We start from the raw sequence: 21979 nt of genomic DNA, 5'->3' as shown, positions 1-21979 counted from the left end.
GGTTATGGGGTTTGTTTTTTGTATTTAGTTTGTTTTTTTCACAACTATATTTTACAACTGGGTACTTGATTTTATATTTTTTACTAAAATTAAGGAAATAAATAGTAAAGACATATTAATGGTTTTTGAGACTGTTTAATTTACATCTTCCATAAAATAGATTTCCTTGTTGATGGAAGTAGTGTGGCAAAATAGGTAAAATACATATTTGATGTCAGTACTTGCAATGGAGTCCCTACTTATGTCACTGAATTAATGTGATTGTGAAAATGTTAATTTCTCTGAATCTCAGGGTCCTGGCTAAGAATGGAGATATAAATACTTATCAGATCTTAGTAAAAAAGGCAATGAGATGAACTGATCAAAGCAGGTAATATTATTTTGTGATTTGCAGATCAAAAGATTTATAAATATTATGATTTTAAGAATATGTTGAAATGGTTCATGCATGCTGAGTTTTTAATTTATGTTTTTCTACATTCTAAAAATCTGTAAATTATAGACTATAATTTTCTTGAAGTTGGGCACTGAATCTTATTAATTTCCACAAAAATATGCAACTTTCCCAGGGCAGTGAATAAATGAATAATCTTATCTAGCCTATGTTTACATAGTCAATGGACTTAAGCAGCTTCCTAGAGCTACTGTAGTAGACACTGGCATTTGTGTCTTGTACATATATTCATTATTCCTGGTGTAGAGCTTTTAATTCACACTACTCAGAAGTTATAAGGCCTACCAGAATTAAATAAGGGTTTGGCATCAATGAATACTACTACACAGTGTAAGAAATAGAAGTTTTGAAAGTAGTACAGTTTTATGAATAAAATGAAGAGACAACATTCTTAATTTTTATTAAAGTTATCTTAAACTATTAGTATTACTGATTCATAGTTCCTTGACTTTTTTGAATATGTTATGAATATCAAATATTGAAATCCAAGTGTAGGAGAGTTTTTCATCTCCTCAGGTGAAGTGTTTATATTACAGAAGTTTTTCACGGCCATAATTTAGAAGATCAAGTCATAGATTAGAGTTACTTTATGTCACATATGATGAAGGAATTGATAGTTCACCCTCTACCCTCATCCCTGGAATTAGGGCGTTGTGCTCTGGATGCAGAATGTTTGAGAAATGTTGCAATTCACATGTAACACCACCCTCATTACTGCAAGTGTCAGGAAGCACATAATACACACTTGACCAGAAAGAAGGTCAGTTACTCAATTTAAAGAAAATTTTGCAGACTATTGATACAAAAAGATGCATGACTGATCATAAAATCTGAGTAATTTTTTATATCAGAGATGATGTTAGTTTGCAAACACTCTCTACACAGCTGAGAGTGACATTCACAGCGTGTTTTTTATTATTACTTTTTTACATGGGTTAATTCCTGTCAGCCTTTCTCCTATTTTATGCTGGTCGTATAGTTCAAAGCCACATGAGGCAGATCCTTGACACTGGAAATATCTTAATGAAAAATATGACACGAAGTCATGCCAAGGGAACACTGCAGAATTTTAATAGTTTTCAAATGAATCTGTTATATTTTTGGCTAACTCTAATTACATATTTTACTGTAATTAATGGAAATTTAAATTACAGCAAGTGCTGGCTTAACGAACATTTGAGTTGCACACTTTCACAGATACGTGTGGATCTTGCATCAGGAACATTTACAGATGGGAACAAATCACGGAGGTGGTTTATGTGTCTGCCACCAGACCCTCTCACAGTTGTGTGCTGTATGCTTAAAAGTAAAAATAGTTTACAGTATTCGTGTGTGTGTGTTTGGTATCTTTATGCTTTACATTGTACATTAGTGTCAAAGGTGTGTGAGAGTCACTTTGTTGGACTTATAAATGAATCTGACTTACTAACGTTCGCTTGGAACAGAACACTAAGTTGGGGACTTGTTTTTATGTGTAAAAATGTAACTTGTAGTTCATACCTGATCATATTAACACAAGTTAACATTTAAAGTTCTGTGCTCCAGTTGAGCCTTTTACTTCTTTCTGTGGTGTTGTTTTTTGAATGTTATTTACTGTAGTTTGAATTTGAAAGGTAAAACTGCTTTATGCAGAGTGTCATACAAATATTTCCTCTTACACTGCTGCTTCCTGAGATGTAAGGGTGTTGAGATGTCCGGGCTTCAGGCCTCTAGGCAGTCCCACTGAGCACTCTTTTGTGTGAGTGGTAGCTTTTCATTTTTTGTTGTTTTGTTTGTTTATGAGCCTTTTCCTTCTAACCTGGCCCACACTTATAAAATATGGTTTGATTCAGAAGCAAAGTATATGAGGAGTTAATTCCTTTGTCATAATTTTTGGAGGCTAAGTGTTGGGAGATAATAATGTTTCTAAAATGTTTTTAAGTCTGCCAAAATAAGGTGTGCGTGTTGTGTGTATTGCATCCAGAGCCAAGTGAATACCAAAATATGCTGTACCGGTGACCTACATCCCCAGCACAAAATACAAAAAATATTTAGCAAGATCTGAGCTAAAGGTTAACATCCATAAAGGTCCATTTATAATATTAAACTAAGTTATGGGGATTATTTCTTTTACACAAATAGGTACCTTATATTTGTTCATTATAGGTGAAATATTGTAATTCCTAAGTGGGAATATTTCTAATTTTCCTTGCACACTGAATCTAGTGTGGCCCCATACAAATTGCTTTAAAATAAACTCATTTTAACCATAACACTAAGCAATAGAAATTGTATGATGAGTATTCATTGAAAGATATCTAGTTTCAAAATTAGAAAATGAAGTCATATAAACTATTATTTACATTTTGATAAAATTTTATTCATATATGTGTTTTTAATTATTAATAATAAACATAACACTCATCAATACTTGGCATTGTTCCAAGTGAGAGAGGTTATTACTATATTATCCTCAACTTGTAGATGTGGAAACTGAGGTGCAGAAAGGTTAAGTATATTGTGTTCAAAGAGCTCTTAAAATTTAAAGGGTCTGTTTTTGGGATACTGGGGATCAAACCCAATTTCTCAAGCAAATTAAACAAGAACTCTATCACTGAACTACATCCTTAGCCCTTTTTTAAAAATAAATTTATAAATTTATTTATTTATTTGATAGAAAGTCTGGATTTGAACATAGCAGCTTGTTTCCAATATCTAGTCTTTTAATCCATATTTTCTACAGAGAAGGTGATATAAATAAAAAAAGGAGAAAGTATGTTATATTTTTGTGTTTCATGTCTCAAAGTTAATTATTATATGTAAAACCGCTATTTTTTGGTAACATGTACTTTCCTTGAAAAGACTGTTGTTAGGCCAATTTGCAAACCTTATTCATTCATTAATTACTGATTGGGTCGCATTCATTTTTTTTGAATTTCTAAAAGCAGTGCTTAGCATCAGATATTGTGTCCCATGTAAAATAAAATTTGTAGCTTCTCACTGCCTAGGACCTAGTTTAATGTTATTATGTCTTCATTTTCCAAGAGATTTCACTATGCAATTTGAACATGTTTAAATATTTCCAGCCTAAAATCTTTCACTCTAAACTCCATGGTTTTAATTTTCTTTTTAATCAGTATTATGTCCTTCTTTCAGTTTAGCACCCATGATGGAATGGCTTTTAGGGAAGGCTTAGTAATAGGCCCCTTTGGGGTAAGATTGTTTTTAGCATGTGAAGGACAGAGAGGCTGAGCAGGGAAGAACACATAAATACAAATAACTGAGCAGGCTCAGAGAGGTGGAATCAATCATTATTACACTGGACATGTGTGATTAAATGTCTTCGAAACAATGAAACTCATCAATCAGAATCCTTATGCATTGGGAAATCAGATCATCCTGGGAGAGAACGGAGGCAGTTATTGTAGCGAGGACATCTCCTCATGGTGACATATCACAGCCAAGTACACATGAGGAGAGCCCTGCCTTTATTTGCAATCTTTTTTCTACAGTATTAAATCTTCATATAAGAGCGTGACTCGATAGGGCTGTTGGGTGCTTTTCTGATATGGGTATCGCTGATGTGTAATTCATTCCTGCAAAAGAGCTTGGTTTCTCCAACTGCATTAACAAGCACTCAACATGATATGATGGCACTCTTGAAAACTGTTATATATGCTTTGCAATGTGCCTTCAGATAAAATAGCATAACAGTGAAATAAAAGTTATGTATTTATATGAAGGAAATTAAACTTTCAGGATTTACAAGTTTACGTATACTTGTTATTCTTTGAAGTACACTGTAACCAGTGCACTTGTTTTCCTTCTAACTGCATAGGTTGCTTCTTCTATCACTTTTGCTAGGGTAGTTCCAACACAGAGGCAATGATATTTGCTAAAAAAGTGTAATTAAAATGTCTTCTTCTGTATCTCCCTTCAACAGCTGTCCCAGTGATACTGACTGGTTTGCTGCTTATTTCCTGGTGGATGTGCACTGTGTACATGTTCAGGGTTAGAAGGAATATGGGAAACCTTTTAACATGTATCAGCATTAACTCTGCAAATGTCTGGCAGGTCTAACTGGTCTGAATATGAGAAATAAAGCTGTGGTGGTTATCTAGACATATTTCAGCCGAGAGAATGTCTTTGCTTACACTATTTAGCTATTTCAGACAAAATAGTATTGTTTGTGAGTGAATTCCAAATCATCTCATATTTTTCCCTTGCATGAGTAGACACAGCCTTTACAGTTATTTGGTTTATAACTTCATAGTCAGAGCTTCTTAGGCCTGAACTTATTTCTTACAGGGGCTTTTGAAGAAGATTTACAAAACCATGTCTATTATTGAAATTATAAGCTGGAATTGCTTTGCCTGTTCAGGCATGATGACCCAAATCTCTTCCTGCAAAATGTCTTTTTAAAATATGTAATCACTTGATTTATTAACTAATTTTCCTTCTGTTACTTTAGACAGATATACACTTTTCAAAGCTGGAGAAAAAAGCATCAGGAAATTCCAGTAAGACATTACTCTTTCAATATTTTAATAAACCATGCTGAGCTTTTATATTGAACTGCCACTTTGGGTAAACAAGCTACATTTATGATAATTAAATACTGCCTTTGCATGAGATATTTGAAATGAGTCAGTAAGCTGCATATATGGAGAAAGAAGACTATGAACTGTTTCCATTAACATACTGTGAACAAACAACAGTGCGGTATCCTAAACAAAGCATTTACCTCACAGCGTAAATGCATAAGTAGGTGCAGGCTATGGATGTTCCCTTAGTACAGGGCCCAGCACATAGTTTAGTACTATTTCTTCCATAATTTTAAGGCATTTATGAACACAGATCTCTCCATACTATGGCTATGTAGTGCTAATCTTCGAAAATAGAAGTCAAAATTTGGGGGAGAAGGTGTAGAGGTGAGACATAGCAGAACATAGAGTAAAACGTGAATAACAGCTCCATTTTGAAAATTTGTTGAAAAGCTGAGACTGAATAGAAATATAAAAGATAGATATGGAAAGAAATACAAGACAGACTGAACCTGTCAATGGTTATTAGGCCAAATTATTGATAATTTTTTTAAAAGAAATATCATAGAAGAGAAGATAAACTAATAATAAGACTCCTAGGTTCTATTGTTACTTTGAAACAATTAATACTTTTCCCAACATAAGACTTTTTCCACAAGAAAAAAATTATATGTACAAAAGAATCTACTACCTTGACTATTCGACAATTTTAAAACATTTTTATTAATAGTACTGATATTAGTATTATTATCACAATCATTATAATCTTCACTACGCTATGCTTTCTCTTAGATTCTGCTGATGAAAAAGGTCCATAATCAAACTTAGAACAATGATCGCTGTTTCTTTTACTGAGCTGAAAAGACAATTGTCTTTCTCTTTTGCCCTTGATTGTAACAGTATCTGCCAAAGTAAGAGTTCACTGATTTTGGATTTGGCCACTCACATAATGCACCCATGTTTTCCCATAATCAATCTGCACGTTCTATTTCTCCTACTTATGGAACATTTAGAATCTTATCTCCTATTTATATGTAGCTGCCTGAGAACACAAAACTCCTTCTTACCTGTGTGGTAAAACTTCCCTGAAAATCCAAGGTTGAAGGTAAAATTTGCAACCTGAGTGCGCAGTAAATTTTGAGTCTCTAGTAATGCCTGAAATAAATAAGAAATTAACATGATTTTAGAAAATAAAAATGAAGACTTGGGATGCCTCTTTTGCAAATGTGTGTACAGGAATGAGATAGAAAAATGTGGGCTTTGTTGCTTTTGGGGTGGGTGATGGGCACTGTTACGTAACAGTCATACACCAGGTATCATAATGACTACAGTTATTATTTTTACTGAAGGTTACCAAATTATAAAACAATTAAGTCCTAAGCACATTATGCATTGCTGAGGGGCAATTCTCCAACCGCACACTACTGAAATCATTTTTCATGTCTATGTAAGTCATTTCTTGCATTTTAGATTATTGTATTTCCTTTCCTTGGGGAAAAGTTTTCAGAATTGTTGGATGTAGACAAATTCTCTATGTGTTGGTAAGAAATAGAAGGAAATTTTATTTGAACTACAATTTAACTTCAAAAGCTTGAGTTTCTACTTGTCAAACTAAAGAGTAAACATTTTATAAGGCATTACTTGAAAATTTGGAGGTAAGGACAAAAAGAGTATATAAGAATAAGTACACTTTATGTTACTAGTTCTACAAAGAAATATTCTCTAAAGATAAAAAAATATTTTCCTAAGTTTTAACTATGGATTTATCTTATGATAATTTGTTTGTAGATAGGACAAGAGCACATTGATAATAATTAGTCAGCATTAGTCATGTAAAATTTCTGCCAATCCTTTCAGTAACTATTATTCTTGTGTCAACATATGTAGCATAATTCATAACTCTCATTTCTGTGGGTTTTTGTTTGCATATTGGTCTGCTTATTCATCCAGGCTGCTTTTCACATTTTAAAATAGATTTCTAAAGCAGATTCACTTTGCCCAAATAAAAATGAGAAGCAAATTTCAAACTAGAGACAGTAGTAAGACTGATTTTTGGTTTCCGCTATCCATCTGTTGAGGTGAATAAAGATTCAGAGGGTTAAACAATTTCTTTTTTCTTAGGCAGGGTGGCCAAGCATTTGCTTTAAGAAATTGTGAAGCTAGCTATTGTTTTAGACCTGAAAATTAATGTACTTTGAAAGAAACAAAGAAATGAATATATAACTAAAAGCTTGATAAATGATATAATCTGTGGTTATCCAAGGCTGTAATTATAAAGTGTAAGCAAGGCTTAAATATTATCACTTCAATAGACATTGAAATATACATTCATTGATTTGTCTCACTTCTATGAAAGATTTTAAAAGGCTTTAAAATATCATTTAAATATTTTAAAAGACTGGGATCAAAAACAGAGCATATGAAATTGAGTTTACTCGTAAACACATCCTTAAAATAAGATCGTGTGTTAATTTTTCTTGGTGAGTTGCCTTTACTGCCCTCCTTTATTCAATGTATAGCTCTGAGCATCCGTATCTTAAAATATATATTTCTATATTCTCTTCCTTCAGTTACACTCTGCTTATTCAGTTTGCCTTGAGTTCTTTGACTCACTCTTTATTCTACGTTTATTAATACAGCATTCATTCTTAATATTGTAAATGGTTAGTGTTGAGTTCAATAAAGATAGCTCGTGTAACAGTGGACTCGGCTGCCTAGAGAAGGAAAACAGCAATATCAGTGTGTAATTTCAACTCTTGATAAGAGTGACAAAAGAAATCTTGATCATGCTGTGATTGACATACATAGAGGATTTTAGACTGAGGGACTGGGTCTCTGTATACTTGTTGCTTTCTGAGGGGAAAGGCAGTGACAACAAAAAGTGGATTTTTTTCCCGATTAACTTCTCACAGCCTTAGACAGGCCCGCATTACCTTCTTGGGTTTCGAAAAGATTATGTCATCATCTCCAGTGGTGATCCCACTTGCCATTGCTTCCTTTCTCAGCTTTCCCTACTTCCGCTGTGGTCACTGTAACCTCCCGAGGTAGTCAGTGCTCTACAGCACTGGGTCTGGGAGGCAAGGAACTAATGTCTCAAACTTTATAAATCATTTTACTTCCCTAATCTTTCCTACTGCAAGTAAGATACTGAAATACTTATTTCATGTTATTATTGTGAAAATTACATGGTATAGGTCATGCAAATTATTTAGTTCAATGTCTGCTCATAGTAAGAGTTGAATAAATACTGTTTATTTACCTAGATCTATTACCCTAGATATTAAACATTGGGTACATCATTCTCTCCACATTGGTTAGGAATCCTTGATGTTTCCATATTTGTAATGGAGCCATGCTTTGCATTTTCTCCCAAGTCACCATGTACTGAAGTTAAACTAAACTCTCCACATCCCACATTCCTCCACATTTTCCCTCTGCGTGGAAAGTTTCCTTTGTTCTCTTTGCCATTTGCCAAAAGTAATCTCTGCTCAAGTGCTGTCTTTTGGGGCAAAACTTTTCTGATGCTTTAAAGATTTTTTTCTCATTTCCCAAATAAGATTTCTAATTTATTTTCTGAAGACTTGCATTATTTTCTACTTTGATTACATGTGTTGTGAATATTATTTCTTTCTGTAGTCTCTAAACAATTTCACGCTGATCAATCCTTACTCATTTATATGTGTTTCATGGTGCTAAATGTATCATGTATGTGTGAAAGCTATGCAACCTATGATAAAAGCATATGTTAATACACAGCGGGAAATACAATTAGTTTCACTTATTTTTATTAGTAACTTGTTTCAGTGGTAAAATGATAAATGTGATTCATAGGCTGTGATTTTTATTTGGGATTTGTTGGCTTGAGCAAGATCACTTAGTAAATTAGTAATTTCTAGATATGTCTTTGGATGGGTGCATGTGAACCAGCAAACTGAGCGGGAAAGGCAGACCTCAATATTGGTAGCATCCACCAATAGGCTTGCAGCTTGGACAGAATAAAAAGGGAAAGAAGGAAACTTTGGATATTAGTCTCCAGTTTGTTCAGTCTTCCAGAGCAGACTCCAGTGTAGACCCTTTGGTATTCTAACAGACTCAAACCTGTGACTACAATGTGCTTCCAGGTCTTTAACCTTGACTGCTACTGGATCCTCCAGCTCTACAGTGAACTCATAGCCAGTTTGGATTCTCCTGCCTTTGATTCTGCAAATGGCTGCTGGTATTCTTTCCCACAAGGAATGTAAACATTATGTACTACAGAGATGTTCTAAAAATTAAGAAACAAACAAAAAAAGCTTCAGAAATAAGAACTGATGAATACTTCCAATGATAGTACTGAACAAAAACATAAGATTCTTTTGTGGAGAGGAGGTATGAGAGTGTGTGGCTGCTCCTATTATAGCTGTTCTCAACTGAACAAAAACCTATTGAGTCAAAAGCCACCTTGGTGTTTCAGAACCATTCATTTTTTGCCATTTCACCCATCTGTTCAGGCATGCCATTCCTCCCTTTTTTTCCCTGTCTCTAGGGAGCCTGGCTTGTTTAGTTCAGTCTGGACCCTCTCCCTCCTCCTGTGATTATTCCCTCATTTGTTGTTCATTCTTTGTTGCTGTTTTGGGCACTCTTCCAGGTACTAAGGCCACTGTGGAGATGATAACTGTGATATCTTAGAGAGTGAGAAACAATCTAATTGTTTATTTAAATCTCCTAGTAGTTCCTTACAGATGGAGAAAATAAATTGCCATGAAGTATTTTACACGTAAAACTTTTCAGTTTTCTGTTTGCATGGCCCTTGCATTCTTTTCAAGCACATGAGTGATACACACAACAAATCAGTAGAATCTTTACCTAATTGCTAATTGTTCTTAGTTTCCAAAAATAATTTCAGCCCATGCCTTTGTTGAAATTAACACAGAACCCCTACATTTCAACAGCATGTTCTATATATTAATGAAATCCTCTCAGAGACAGTGGACATTTAGCTGAGGTGTGAAGGAAAGAATGCCCCTGTGGGGACCTGAGGACCCTGCTTCAGACAGGAAAAGCATGGTGTCTTCTTAAAACCCGGGCTTCTACTTCATTTCACACCAGATATGACTGAAAGTTCAAGAAAACCCCTATGGCTATTTGCTGAGAAGGAACCTTAAGACAATGAGAAGATAATTCAGGAAACTTTACCGGAGTTCCAGTAAAAGATAATAGAAACACAGCTGCTATTGGCGGTACAAGGAATAGATGGAAGCAAATGGTGTGATGATGAACTGATATAGGAAATGAGACAGAGTGTGATTTCATGAATTATTGAGGTTTCTGACATTTACTGAAGTGAGGAAATTTGGAAAGGGTGTTCAGGGAAAAAAATCGATTTGTCCTCTGTTATTTTAAAAATGACTTCCCACAACAGCATGACTCTGTTGTTGGAGCCTATCAACTTCAGTAAAAAATAAAGAGCTTAAAGTCATTGGTGCTATCTGGAATTGGAGGGCAAAGTTCAGAAACTGATGGTACAATGTGTTTGTGGGCTAGAGGAGTGTTCTTAGAGTACAAGGAATGCTTGTTAAGTATTTGAATATAAACATTCATACTGATTGAAGATACTCGGAAAGAGAAGGAAAAAATTGGAAATTGGTTTGACCTCATAAAATAATTTTAATTTATAACGCTATATAAAGAGGTCACATTTTCTGCTTGATTTTCAAGGAATACAAGGAAGGTTATATAAACCAATAAATCTGAAGTGTTCATATAGTACATGAACTTTGACTGTGCCAGCAAAACACGCCGTGTGTGTGTGTGTGTGTGTGTGTGTCTGTCTGTCTATCTGTCTGTCTCACGCCCTCAAGTTTGTACTGGAGATGGACCTGTGCTTTGCAGTGTCCCCAGAATTTTCATTTTCATTCCCTGGCACTTGTCCATTCTGAAAGTGTCCAGTCAGAAATATGCGCTCTGCTTCTGCTTTCTGTCTGGCATTCTGTTTATCTTTCTAGGACTGACTGACCAGAGACTTTTCTCTTACAAATGGTGAGATACTTCTCAGTTCTTATTGGCCCCAACATCTCTTTCTGGTGCGTCCTTGGTTTCATTCCAAGTATATTATCTGAAACTATGACTCTGTCCTTCTCTCTGTCCCTTTGCTTCCATGCTTCCCATACATATTAGTCATCTTTCCATTCTGTGAGACAGTTCAATCAGTTTTCAGGGAAGATAGTTTGAGTTTGGTTTGTGATTTCAGAGGATTCATTGCAAGGTTCTGTGTGTTTGTCCTGGTATGGCAGTGCATCATGGTGAGAGAGATTTGTGGAGGACTGTTCACCTTATGGAAGCCAGGAAGGAAAGAAAGACATAAGAAGGTGCCAGCAACCCTATATTCCCTCCAGGGACATCCCCGCAAGGACCCTACTTGGTCCCACTTGTGAAGGTTCTACCATCTCCCAAGTCATCCTCAGGGTCAATATATTCATGTATGGGACCTTGGGGGACAGTCCAGACTCAAGCTATTGAACCATAGTCTCCTTAACTGATTAGAATTTCTAATTAAATATGGAAATTAGAATCAAATGTTAGCATAATGATCCTTTAAGTAGTATTATTTACTATTGAAATTCTTCTTTATCACTTGGTTTTTCTAAGCCTAGTCTTCAATTCTATTAATTTACTCTATAAATTTTCTTTTTCAGTTAGTGTTCATCACATCCTATGAGATTTTTGGAGAGGTAAAAACAGAAATATAAATTGTAACTTCGGTGTTCATTATTTCCCTAAAAGCTTTCTATAGAGTAATAACAAATATGTCTCATTTTCCCAGGGCAAATTATTTAACTAAGTGATAGAGTGGTAGAACTAGCTAATAGTTAGAATTTTTCTGTGGATAGTACAAGTCTAGGCATCATAATCTTCTGTAATAACAGGAAAACAAATTGGAAAATAAACACACAAATACATACACAATACAAACAAGATAACAAAATCTGACCTTTACTGGGTGAGACTGAAAGCCAAGTGGTTTATAACTCAAAATGTTCCCAGAGCTTCTCATGAAGATCTGCCCTGTACTAGGTTCAAGTTTTCTTCGTGTTAGACTGGAACTTTAAAGTCTGATCTGAATCACTCTGCATAATTTCAGCTCCTGTAGGAGGCCTGCTTGATAGAAATGTCTGTGTACTGCTCGTGCAAGCCCCACAGCAGGTAGAGATTGAGCTCTCACTTTCAGAGCCAGTTTCATGTGTAAAGTTTGGAAATTTGGGCTGCCGTTCATACTCATTCATCGTACATATCTTGTTTCACTACATAAAGGGTCAAGCAGTGAGACTAACGTCCTTCACACAAAGAAGACTTTCCAAAATGGGACCAATGGGTCACTAGGTCTGTGAAATTTAATAATTTTAAGGCAAATAATTCCACACTGAAAATGTTTTGGAATCAATACATCACATGGAGGTTTTTTTAATGTAGTTCTTTAGTAGGAAAAGTCCTGCGCTTGATTTACATCAGCTTTTCTCTCAAATGCCAGTAATACTTACCATGACTTGGCCAAGTTTGTGGTACATTCATTTAGGAAACAAAAAATCATTAGGTGAATGGCTAATCCTTGAAGATAGGGATGTTTTCTGGTTATGGTATCCTCTATTGGATATAGTTTTCTATTTGTTATACAATGCTAGTAGCAAAACAGAAACTATGATTTTACAGGAAGTGTCATTCTGCCTATACATAATATGCATGTAATCATATTACCTCTTCACAAGTGATCTGCACAAAAGAGTGTTTTCCATTATTCTAGGATTTGCTATTCATGAAGAGTTTTCATATCAAAATTGATTTCTTAATATTATGGAATACTAAAAATATATTTAGGAACAACATTTATGACATTGATTAATACTGCATTACACTCCTAAACCATCTTTTTCTTGCTGAGAAATTATTAGATACAACTACCTAATTGTTTACATTAACAAAATTACTTTTAATTTAAGGATAAAACTATTTTTAAATATTCTCAGTTTATTTTATGGGTCTTTTGCCTTAAACTATGTAAACTTCCAGAGCAGCTGCCCCTTTAACCAAGGTCAAATACTGGTATTCATCTTTGGAACTAGTACTTTTGCTTTTGCTCATGGACGGTATCTCCATTTCTTAATCTCCTTCCTGTCTCAGTGCAAAACCAGATGATTGGGCTTGTGATAACACTCCTCACAACTGAGACATTCAATAATTATTGGCTAATTGCCTTCTGCCATTCCATCTCTAGAACTACTCCCTGCTCACACACTAATTAGGAAGCTCTTCAATGTTAAGGGCTTCAATTTTAGTTATGTTGTTTTATTTACTCAAATGTTGCATCACAATAGTTCCTTAAACATTTTTCAGCAAAGAAAATCTGTCTGGTGTGATTGAAAACTGGGGTGTCTTCAGTTGGGTTGTAGTGGCTACCTTGATGCCATGACTCAATGCAAAAAGTCCACCTTTCACAATCCTTTGGACCTTGGGGAAGAGACAGAACTCACTGTGCTGATCTGGCGAAGAAAGTGGGTGAGGATGCAGTGTAATGTTTTCATGAGCAGCCTTTCCATTGGATGGCAGCTGGCAGTAGCACTCACAATAGATTTGGTCACACCTTATAAAGACACTCACAAAACAGAGCTTACAGAGCTCCTTCAGAAGGTGGCAAGAATGAAGAGATGTGTGTTCAAAGTGAGGTGGATATTTTGAGACTAATTAACAGCAATGTGTCTTTTACTGTAAATTTTTTTTTGAATTTAGACTTTACTGTATATTTCAATCATACTTCATAGTTTCTGTTCTCCTTTCTATAAAACTTTGGATCTTACACGGCTGCACAGTGGGAACTTCTGAACTTTGTGACATTTTCAGGGTCTTGGCTGTGAAGTAAGGATGCGTGGATTTTCTGCATAACTGTAGTAGCAACTTTTTTCCTACAATAATTCTATTAACAAAGTCCTGGGGCCACAACAGAATTCTGTACCAGATAGGTATAAAGTATTTAATTTCAAATTCTATCTTCTACAGCTGTCTTATTCAAGATGAGAAATAAACACATACTTTCACCAATGTATTCTGTTTCTGACTCAGGAAAATAAGGAATACGTTGCTAACAATAGTGGTGATTTTCAGCTGAAGTAAAGGTTCAATTGATTGATCTGCAACAAGTGAATTGGGCAAAAATAGGTCATGGGTTTAACTGGGTATTTATGTAGGTTATAATCCATGTGGGCTAAGTAGCAGGCTGATAAATGTATGTTCTCTATACCACAGTGACTGGATCTGTATTCCTTCAGAATAGGAATGGCATCTAATTTGAAATATATTTAGCTGGGAAAATGGACAAATAGGAAACATCTATCAGAAAATTTGTTATTTATTATTGGGCTCTACTTTATTGATGCAGTATAATAGAATTAAGACTGAAAGTATAATTTTATTAAAATATTTGCATATAATTTGGATAAAAAGTTAGAAGTGTTAAATAAAAGATTGCAATCAATCCTCCGGGATAACATAGAAAACAAAAAAGTTATCACTGAAAGTAGAATTAAAAAAATAACTATCATTCAATAATTTACAATTCCTCCATCATAATAGTGTATATTCATATTTAAGAATTAAAAGTATTTTAGCAGCTCAACTGATTTGAAAAACAACACATTCACCTATAGGGACAAAATACAAATTAACTAAATACCAAAAATTCATCACTTTTCAGAATTGTCCTTCACCAAGCATTTATTTATTAGACCACTTCTATATTTCAAGGAGTGTCTTAGGGCCTCCTAAAGCACTCTGTACCTGAAAATGTATTCATATATATATATATGACTATGTTGTTTGTATGCACCCTGCATATGAAAGTATGTCTGAAGTTTATTTTATCATGCTAAAATTTTCAGGTTTATTTTACCATAACTGAATAAATGTGAACTAGTTCAAGGTTTCACAATCAAGTAGTTTAAGTATGATCTCAGGTTGAGTATTTTATAAGTACACATGAAAGCACATACACTTAAATATGTATAGCAAGAGATATTTCCAAAGGTTAGACATGCAACCATGGGTCAATTTGTATGTATTCGAGGCAGGAAGGCTTATTTATTGTTTAAGCACAAATATAGTAGAATTTTCTCATTACAGTGCTGGAGGATAAAGATAACTTGTGTTTCTAGGCTTTATTATAAGTCTGAAAATCATTGAGATGTTTATGGAACTATGATTATTACAAAAACCTTAACAAAATTTCAGAGTATAGCTTAATAGTTTATGACAGATTTTTCCTTTAATTTGTAGACAAATAATTTTCTGGAAAGTCTCTTAATCTGGCAAAAACCTGAGTTTCAAAAATAAAAGAATTCATGTGACAGCTCTTGTCACCTACTCAAACGCAACCTTATTTAAAGCCTAGATGACATTTACCACAGAACAGACCTGGCATCACCTGAAAACCACCCTCTAGTCTACCAACTGTGATCCCTTAGGTGAAGGAAACTAGTGAGAGACTCAGAACAAAAAATCAAAATACATTAATGGTAATGGTTTCTGTTACTGCTTTCATTCCCCAATGAAAGAGGGATGCACTCAAAATATATTTATGTGAACAGTATTTTTGGCTGATATTATCTACCTCTCACATTGTCCTTTTGTATTTTAAAGAGAAAAAAAACTTGCAAAACCACAACAATGAAGACAAAAACAAAACAACACAGAAACAGCAATAACGATACATGACTCCAAAACTAAACGATAGGCATTAACAATGGCTGCTACATTACGTACTGTTATCTTCAACGAAGTTACTCAGTCCACCAGATGTAAGAATGTAAGATTGATCAGTCAAAGACAGTAACAAGTAATCAAAAAAACTTGGAAATGATGCAGAGCTTCGCCATACAAGGTGGCAGGAAATCAACAATATCACATTGTCTTTTCACAGTATTTTTGGACTGTAATTTAACTCAAGAAAGCACCTCAAATCAGTGAAATATTAGTGTAACTATGTACCATTGTGGTTTGGGTTTAGATGTCTCACACAAAACCTCATGCAGCCATGTCTGGAAGCAGCTGAATCTATACTTTGTGACTGATTTGTACAATACTGGAATTAAGAGTGCTGGGATTAAGAGTGAGTGTTTGCTGGATCAGTCCACTGATTGAATGGGCACTGCCCTAATCCAAGCAGCCTGGATAAGATAAAAGGGGCAGAAAGAGTCTTGTTTCCCCCTTTCTTCTATTGCTTGCTTGCTTTTGCTGTCTTCTGCTGCCATGAACGTTTGCCCCTCTGTCATTTGCGCCCTACCTTGGAGCCAGATTATTACAGATTGAAATCTCTACAAACTGTGAACTAAATAAACCTTTTCCCCTTTATCTGGGGGTGTCAGGTATTTTTTCTCGGCAATGAGAAAAGTAACTAAGATGGGTATCAGAGAAATAATTAAGAAGCTGATAGAAGAGTCTAGCTATTCTAGGAACTGGAGATTCAGCTTTGAGCCAAAGAAAGTCGTCTGGTTAGTTGCTTACTTTCCAGTGTGTGAGGCCGACAGTGAACAAAGAAATTGCTAGAGGAGCTTGGTTGAGTGAAATAACAAACCATTGGAGAGTATTGAGCAGAGATGCATTGTTCATAATTCACACCTTAAATAATTGGTCAAAGTATGAACTGACCAGGTCCCAGAGGAGGACCACTGCGGAAGAGGGAAGCACGTGGAAGGGAGAAAACTTCAATATTTTGGAGTGTGTGATAAGTAGAAGGATACAGGTCTAATTTGGAATATAGTTTAAAGATAAAGGTTCTAGGACCCTAAATATCGAATGATGGATTGAACACAGGTTGCAAGAGAAATGAATGTGATGTGTGGTGTCTCCTGGAGCTCTTGAGAATTGGAGGATCAGTTGCACATTGGGAACTTCCCACTATCTTCCTTTCCAGGAGCAAAATATCCATTAAATTTCCAAACTATTATTGTGTGGCCTGAAACAGTATTGTTTCTATGTTTTTATAACAGCTCAAGAAGTGTTTAGGAAATATTTAAGAGACAATTGTGGAATGACATCAAGTAAAAATATTACTTGTATGATTTTCTATTCAATAAGTGCATTAGACAAAGGTTAATTATACAGGAAATACATTGAAAATTATCTGATTTTACAGTTACCATTCTTTGAAATTAAATATTATGATACCAGATAAAAGAAATTACAAAAATTGCAAAGAATATTTACCATAATTCACTGAATACTGAAATTAAAATCTGATTATTATCTTAGCAGTCATAGTCCATTTGGTATTATAAATAATTATGAAGAATTAGGCTATCAAAAAAGATTCTTTATACTTCTCTAGAGCAAAAATTGTAGCTCTTTAATTAGGTTTTAAGTAGTATTTTAACCAGAAACTATTTCATCCCCTATAGGGACATTATTTTAACTGTTTTCTTAGTTTGTCATAGCAAATATCTCTCTCTTTTGACCACGAGTGAAATAAAGTCTTAAAACATCTTATATTCCACATTACTTTCCACTGATTTCTACAACTATCTTTAGAGACTCTGAGTCATCCTTATCATTTCTAATTGCCGCATCTATTAAGCAAGGCAGATATTTACCTACAATATCCTTGTTAATTACTAACATATCCCACATGTACATAATATACTTTTTGGGGCAATTTCTGTGGCAACATTTCATGGCTAATAGGAAGCAATTTGCTTTCTTTTATTAAGTGCATTAAAACTTCATGCCCTAGACATCATTGATAGTAAACATTTGATTCTGCTCAAATTTAATGCACCGAGGCATTTTGCTGCGCTATATTAGGTTTATTTATGTGCTGTGTTCTGCATTGTTAGCTGCTAATGAGACTTCAACTCTTATTGCTCTAAGGCCTGAACACTAACCTCATTTTAATGAGTTCATTATTTGCTGTCTTCTGAAAGGAAGACAACAAATTTTCCTTTTAATTAAAGGTCAAAACACCTCTGGTGAAGGAAAGGGAAGAGGTTATCAAACCGGAGGAGAAGCTGAATGATAGCTCTTTCAGATTTTTAGCTAAGCAAAGGTAGTAAAGACTGAGAGAGCTAAGCTGTGGTTTTCAAGAATATAGACAGTCAGTCAATCTCTGGAGAATAAAGTGCATCTAAACTTAAGACAAATGAAAACACTACAACATGCTAGCTAATGTGCCTAAGACTTTGTAAAAGATGAAAGTCAGCCAAAGTAATTAAAGAGGCTTTACTCCTAACCAAAAGGGCCATGTGAATCAATACCACTGCAGGAGCAAGATTCCTCTTCTGCATGACGAATGAGTTACGGGGTGGAGAGAACAGATGCCATATTAATTGAACGAAGAAAAACCATTTCAAATATTTTATCACAGAAAGTGAAGCAAAGGCAAATCAATATTTTTGGAAAACTCCTTTTTGTAATGTAAAAGATATTTGAATCAAGTAGGAACATGTGTATTCAGATAACAGAAACTACTAAAAGCAGGGCATACCAGGGAATATCAGTTATTTGCTTTGCAGGCAATATATATCACTAACCAGAGAAGAAAGGTGAAGTTTCAGTAACATGTACAGTCCTGTCATAACAGAGAATATGAACATGTCACTATGTATCTACATTTTAAAGCGAATAAAATCAAGAAATTGAAACAAAAGTTATATGGAGTATTTAAGCTTAGCAAATAATGTGGTTACATTAATAATCAAAGCATTTTCATTTTGCTCTGATGACACAGCTATTCCATATGGGCTATTTGTATCTTATATACTGATTCCTAACTAAGTTTTACTATTTGTTTATTTTTATGGTACTGGGACTCAAACCCAAAAGGATCTCATGAGTGTTAGGGAAGTGTTCTAACACTGAGTGAGCTACACTCCCAGCCCAAGGTTCAAATTTTAATAATATATCTTTATATTTAAAATGCCTGCAATAACTTTATATTTACATGTGAAATCTACCATAAACTTTTTTGTGTTTCTAGTGATGCTCCTGGCTTAGAGCCTATGATCAATACATTTTTTCAATAAATTATTTACAAAAAATTATAAAGATGTACAGACGTCCAATTACCCAAAGCTTATTGAGTTACTTATTAGTGTGATACATTTGCCACAATTAGTAAACCAATGCAGATCCATTATTAAATAAAACCTTTACTTTTTTCTCAGTCTTTCATTAATGTCCTTTTTCTGGCCTAGTATCCCATTAGGGTATCACAGTACCCTTACTCAGACAACTCTTGTCTATGAGATTCAGTATGTGCAAGAAATATTTTAGAGCAGTTCTGGGTTTACATATAAATGAAGTACATTTCTTACATACTTCCCTCTTTCTGGACTCGCACCGATTTCCCAGTTAACATTTTCCCTTAGTGGTGTTTGTTGCTTATAATTGGTGAATTGATATTGGTGCATTAACCGAAATCTGTGGGTTACGTTAGGGTTTACTTATTGTGCTGCATACTTCATGGGTCTGGTCAGCCATAGCTGATCATGTTCCCACCATAGTTGTCTCATACAGATCATACAGAATGTAGAATAGAGCTAGAATACAGCTGGAGTGTAGATTAAGTTTCACTGCCCTAAAAATCTTTGCATCTTTAGTCCTTCTTTTTACCCTGGCAATCATAGATCTCTTCACTATCTGGAATTTTGCTCCTTCTAGAATGTCATCCAGTTGGAATTATACAGTCGGTAGCCTTGTAAGACTGACTTCTTTCATTTAGTAATATTAATTGATTTCTTTACCTCTTTTGTGGCCTGATGACTCATTTTGTTTTATTGCTAAAGAGCTCTCCATTGTCTGGGAGAATCACGGTTTCCTTTGTATCCATTGACACACTGAAGTGCACCTCGGTCGCCTCCAAGTTTTTGTAATTCTAAATAAACCTGCTGTCAACATTTAAGTGCAAGTATTTGTGTGAAGATGAATTTTCAGCTTTTTTGGACAAATATAAAGGAGGATAGTGCTGAATTTTATAATAATATGATGTTTGGTTTTGTAATAAATTGACAAACTCTCTTCCAGATAAATAAATGTGATTGCCCCTAAATTTAAGAGAAGTGATGCTCTGTTAAACAGAAAGAACAAATAGGGCTGTCAAAATGAGAGGCTGGAAAGGGGTGTCAAGGGTGCAGGTAAATGCAAAACCTTAACAGATCCAAGGAGAGGAAAAGTGAACGCTAAAGCTGGCCAGAGGAGCTTTCAGGAAGGCGACAAATTTTAGTAAATACATGAGTTTTGAACAAATCTCTGTAAAAACTGTATTTTTTGACCTATATCAAAAAAGAAAAATTCTGGAAAACAGTGAGAATATACTGACCTAAATTATTTGCTGTCAGTGTTTTTATAAATTCTGTTTTCCTTTTCACTTTCTCCATTGTTTGGAGAGAACTAGATTGCATGAAATGACATCAAATAATTAGAATATCTGGCTGTGAAAATATGCTTGATTTTCACATTTCTTCTAAAGTAACACATTACCAAATTTGCACTTTGTGCATTTGAGTGATTTCTACACGTGTAATAACTTTGCATAAGCTGAAGTTTACTCAAATATTAATGACAGGTAGTTAATACTGGTATGTCTAAGGCACTAAAATATATTATTAAAGGTCATTTTAAACAACTAAAGTATGGAAACATTTTAGAATACTTCTACCTATCAATTAGTAATGTTGGAAATTAATAAACATGTAATATGCTAAAAGTTACCAGGAAATATTTTAAAATGTTTGAAACATAGTTTTGGTCCTCCAAGGGAATCCATAGGGAGGAAAACATGTACTTCAATCATTACAATGAAAACAAAAATGAGTGTTTTAAATATTTTATCAGCAAAATACAATGAAAGTTAAAATGAAGCTTCACATTATTGCCTTGTGGCAGACATGAGGCCTAATACAGAATGTTAGCACCCAGGGTCCAAGACAAGGATGTTCTAAAAGCAAAGTATTCTAAGGCAGGTAGGGTTCATGCACTTAAGGGTCTGTTTTGTTTTTTTTTTAGGAAGATTTATGTTTTCATTTGTTTAAATTAGAATCTTTAAAATTAATCTTAAAATTTTAGAATAATCTGAAAAATGTGAATGGATGGATCATAGCTATTCAGTAGGGCTTGGGTATGCAAAGGGAGACAAACAAAGAGGTTGTTAATCTCCTTTTGGACCTTGAGAGTATAGATGGTAGTAGTAATGGACAGAAAAGAGGGTGTAAATGAGAGGGCCTCAGAGAGAAAGAAACCACAGGACTTGTCAGAGACAGGAAATAGAGAAGTTTTTAATCCAAGTATTTGAAAGGATTGGAAGCTCTGTGAGGGGAAAAGTCACAGTTATAGGCAAATGGCCACATTAATGACAAGTTGACATGTAATATTTGAATTGAATTAAAAGAGTAATAAAATGAAGCAGACATAATAATTTCCAATAAATCTAAATATACATGCTAAACACAACCATTTAAAGATGTACAAAAATCAGTCATAGGTAAACTTGAAACAATAAGATTTATTCAGATATTTAGGGACATTATTTAAAGTTAAGTATGAACACTCACGTACTATTTTTAAGTTGTTATGGAAGAAAATTAAAGCTAATTGTATAACAAAAAACCATTCTCATTTGTAATTCCATTTTGATACTCTAGATTTCTGGCCTCACAACTATGAGTAAATATTTTGTGTCTCCTTAATATGTGAATATTTATTGGTATAAATCATGTACTCTTATAATGATGTACTTAGCACAATAGAAGTTTGCAAAAGAACATTATTTTTCCTACATTATTAACACCATAATACCGGTTTAGTGTTAACAGACGTTATGCCCTAACTGAAAGGAATATGGCTGAATGTGAGAGACCTGACTGGACACGTTGGCTTGAAAGCTGGGACTTGATTTGACTGATAAAGTGTACATTGAGAAGTGGACAAACCCATAGTAAGGCCATTTCCTTGCATTGTGTTCTAAAGATAAACACTTCTTTGTTCTTGA

General features: G+C 34.5%; 1 protein-coding gene across 5 annotated transcripts in view; it reads right to left on the bottom strand.

Annotated features, from left to right (window-relative positions):
* Ndst4 (N-deacetylase/N-sulfotransferase (heparan glucosaminyl) 4) overlaps positions 1-21979 on the bottom strand; it is a 259969-nt gene that overhangs the window by 128719 nt on the left and 109271 nt on the right. For all 5 annotated transcript variants that reach the window (XM_013515257.1, XM_013515258.1, XM_013515260.1 and 2 more), the window contains one exon: positions 6045-6132. In XM_013515257.1, coding sequence (XP_013370711.1) covers positions 6045-6132 — 88 coding nt within the window. The remainder of the gene's footprint in view (positions 1-6044; positions 6133-21979) is intronic.

Source organism: Chinchilla lanigera, unplaced genomic scaffold (assembly GCF_000276665.1).
Source record: "Chinchilla lanigera isolate Chin_1 unplaced genomic scaffold, ChiLan1.0 scaffold00027, whole genome shotgun sequence".
NCBI classification, from domain to species: domain Eukaryota; kingdom Metazoa; phylum Chordata; class Mammalia; order Rodentia; family Chinchillidae; genus Chinchilla; species Chinchilla lanigera.
Note: the sequence above shows the minus strand (reverse complement) of the source record. Positions and strands in the feature narration are given on the sequence as shown.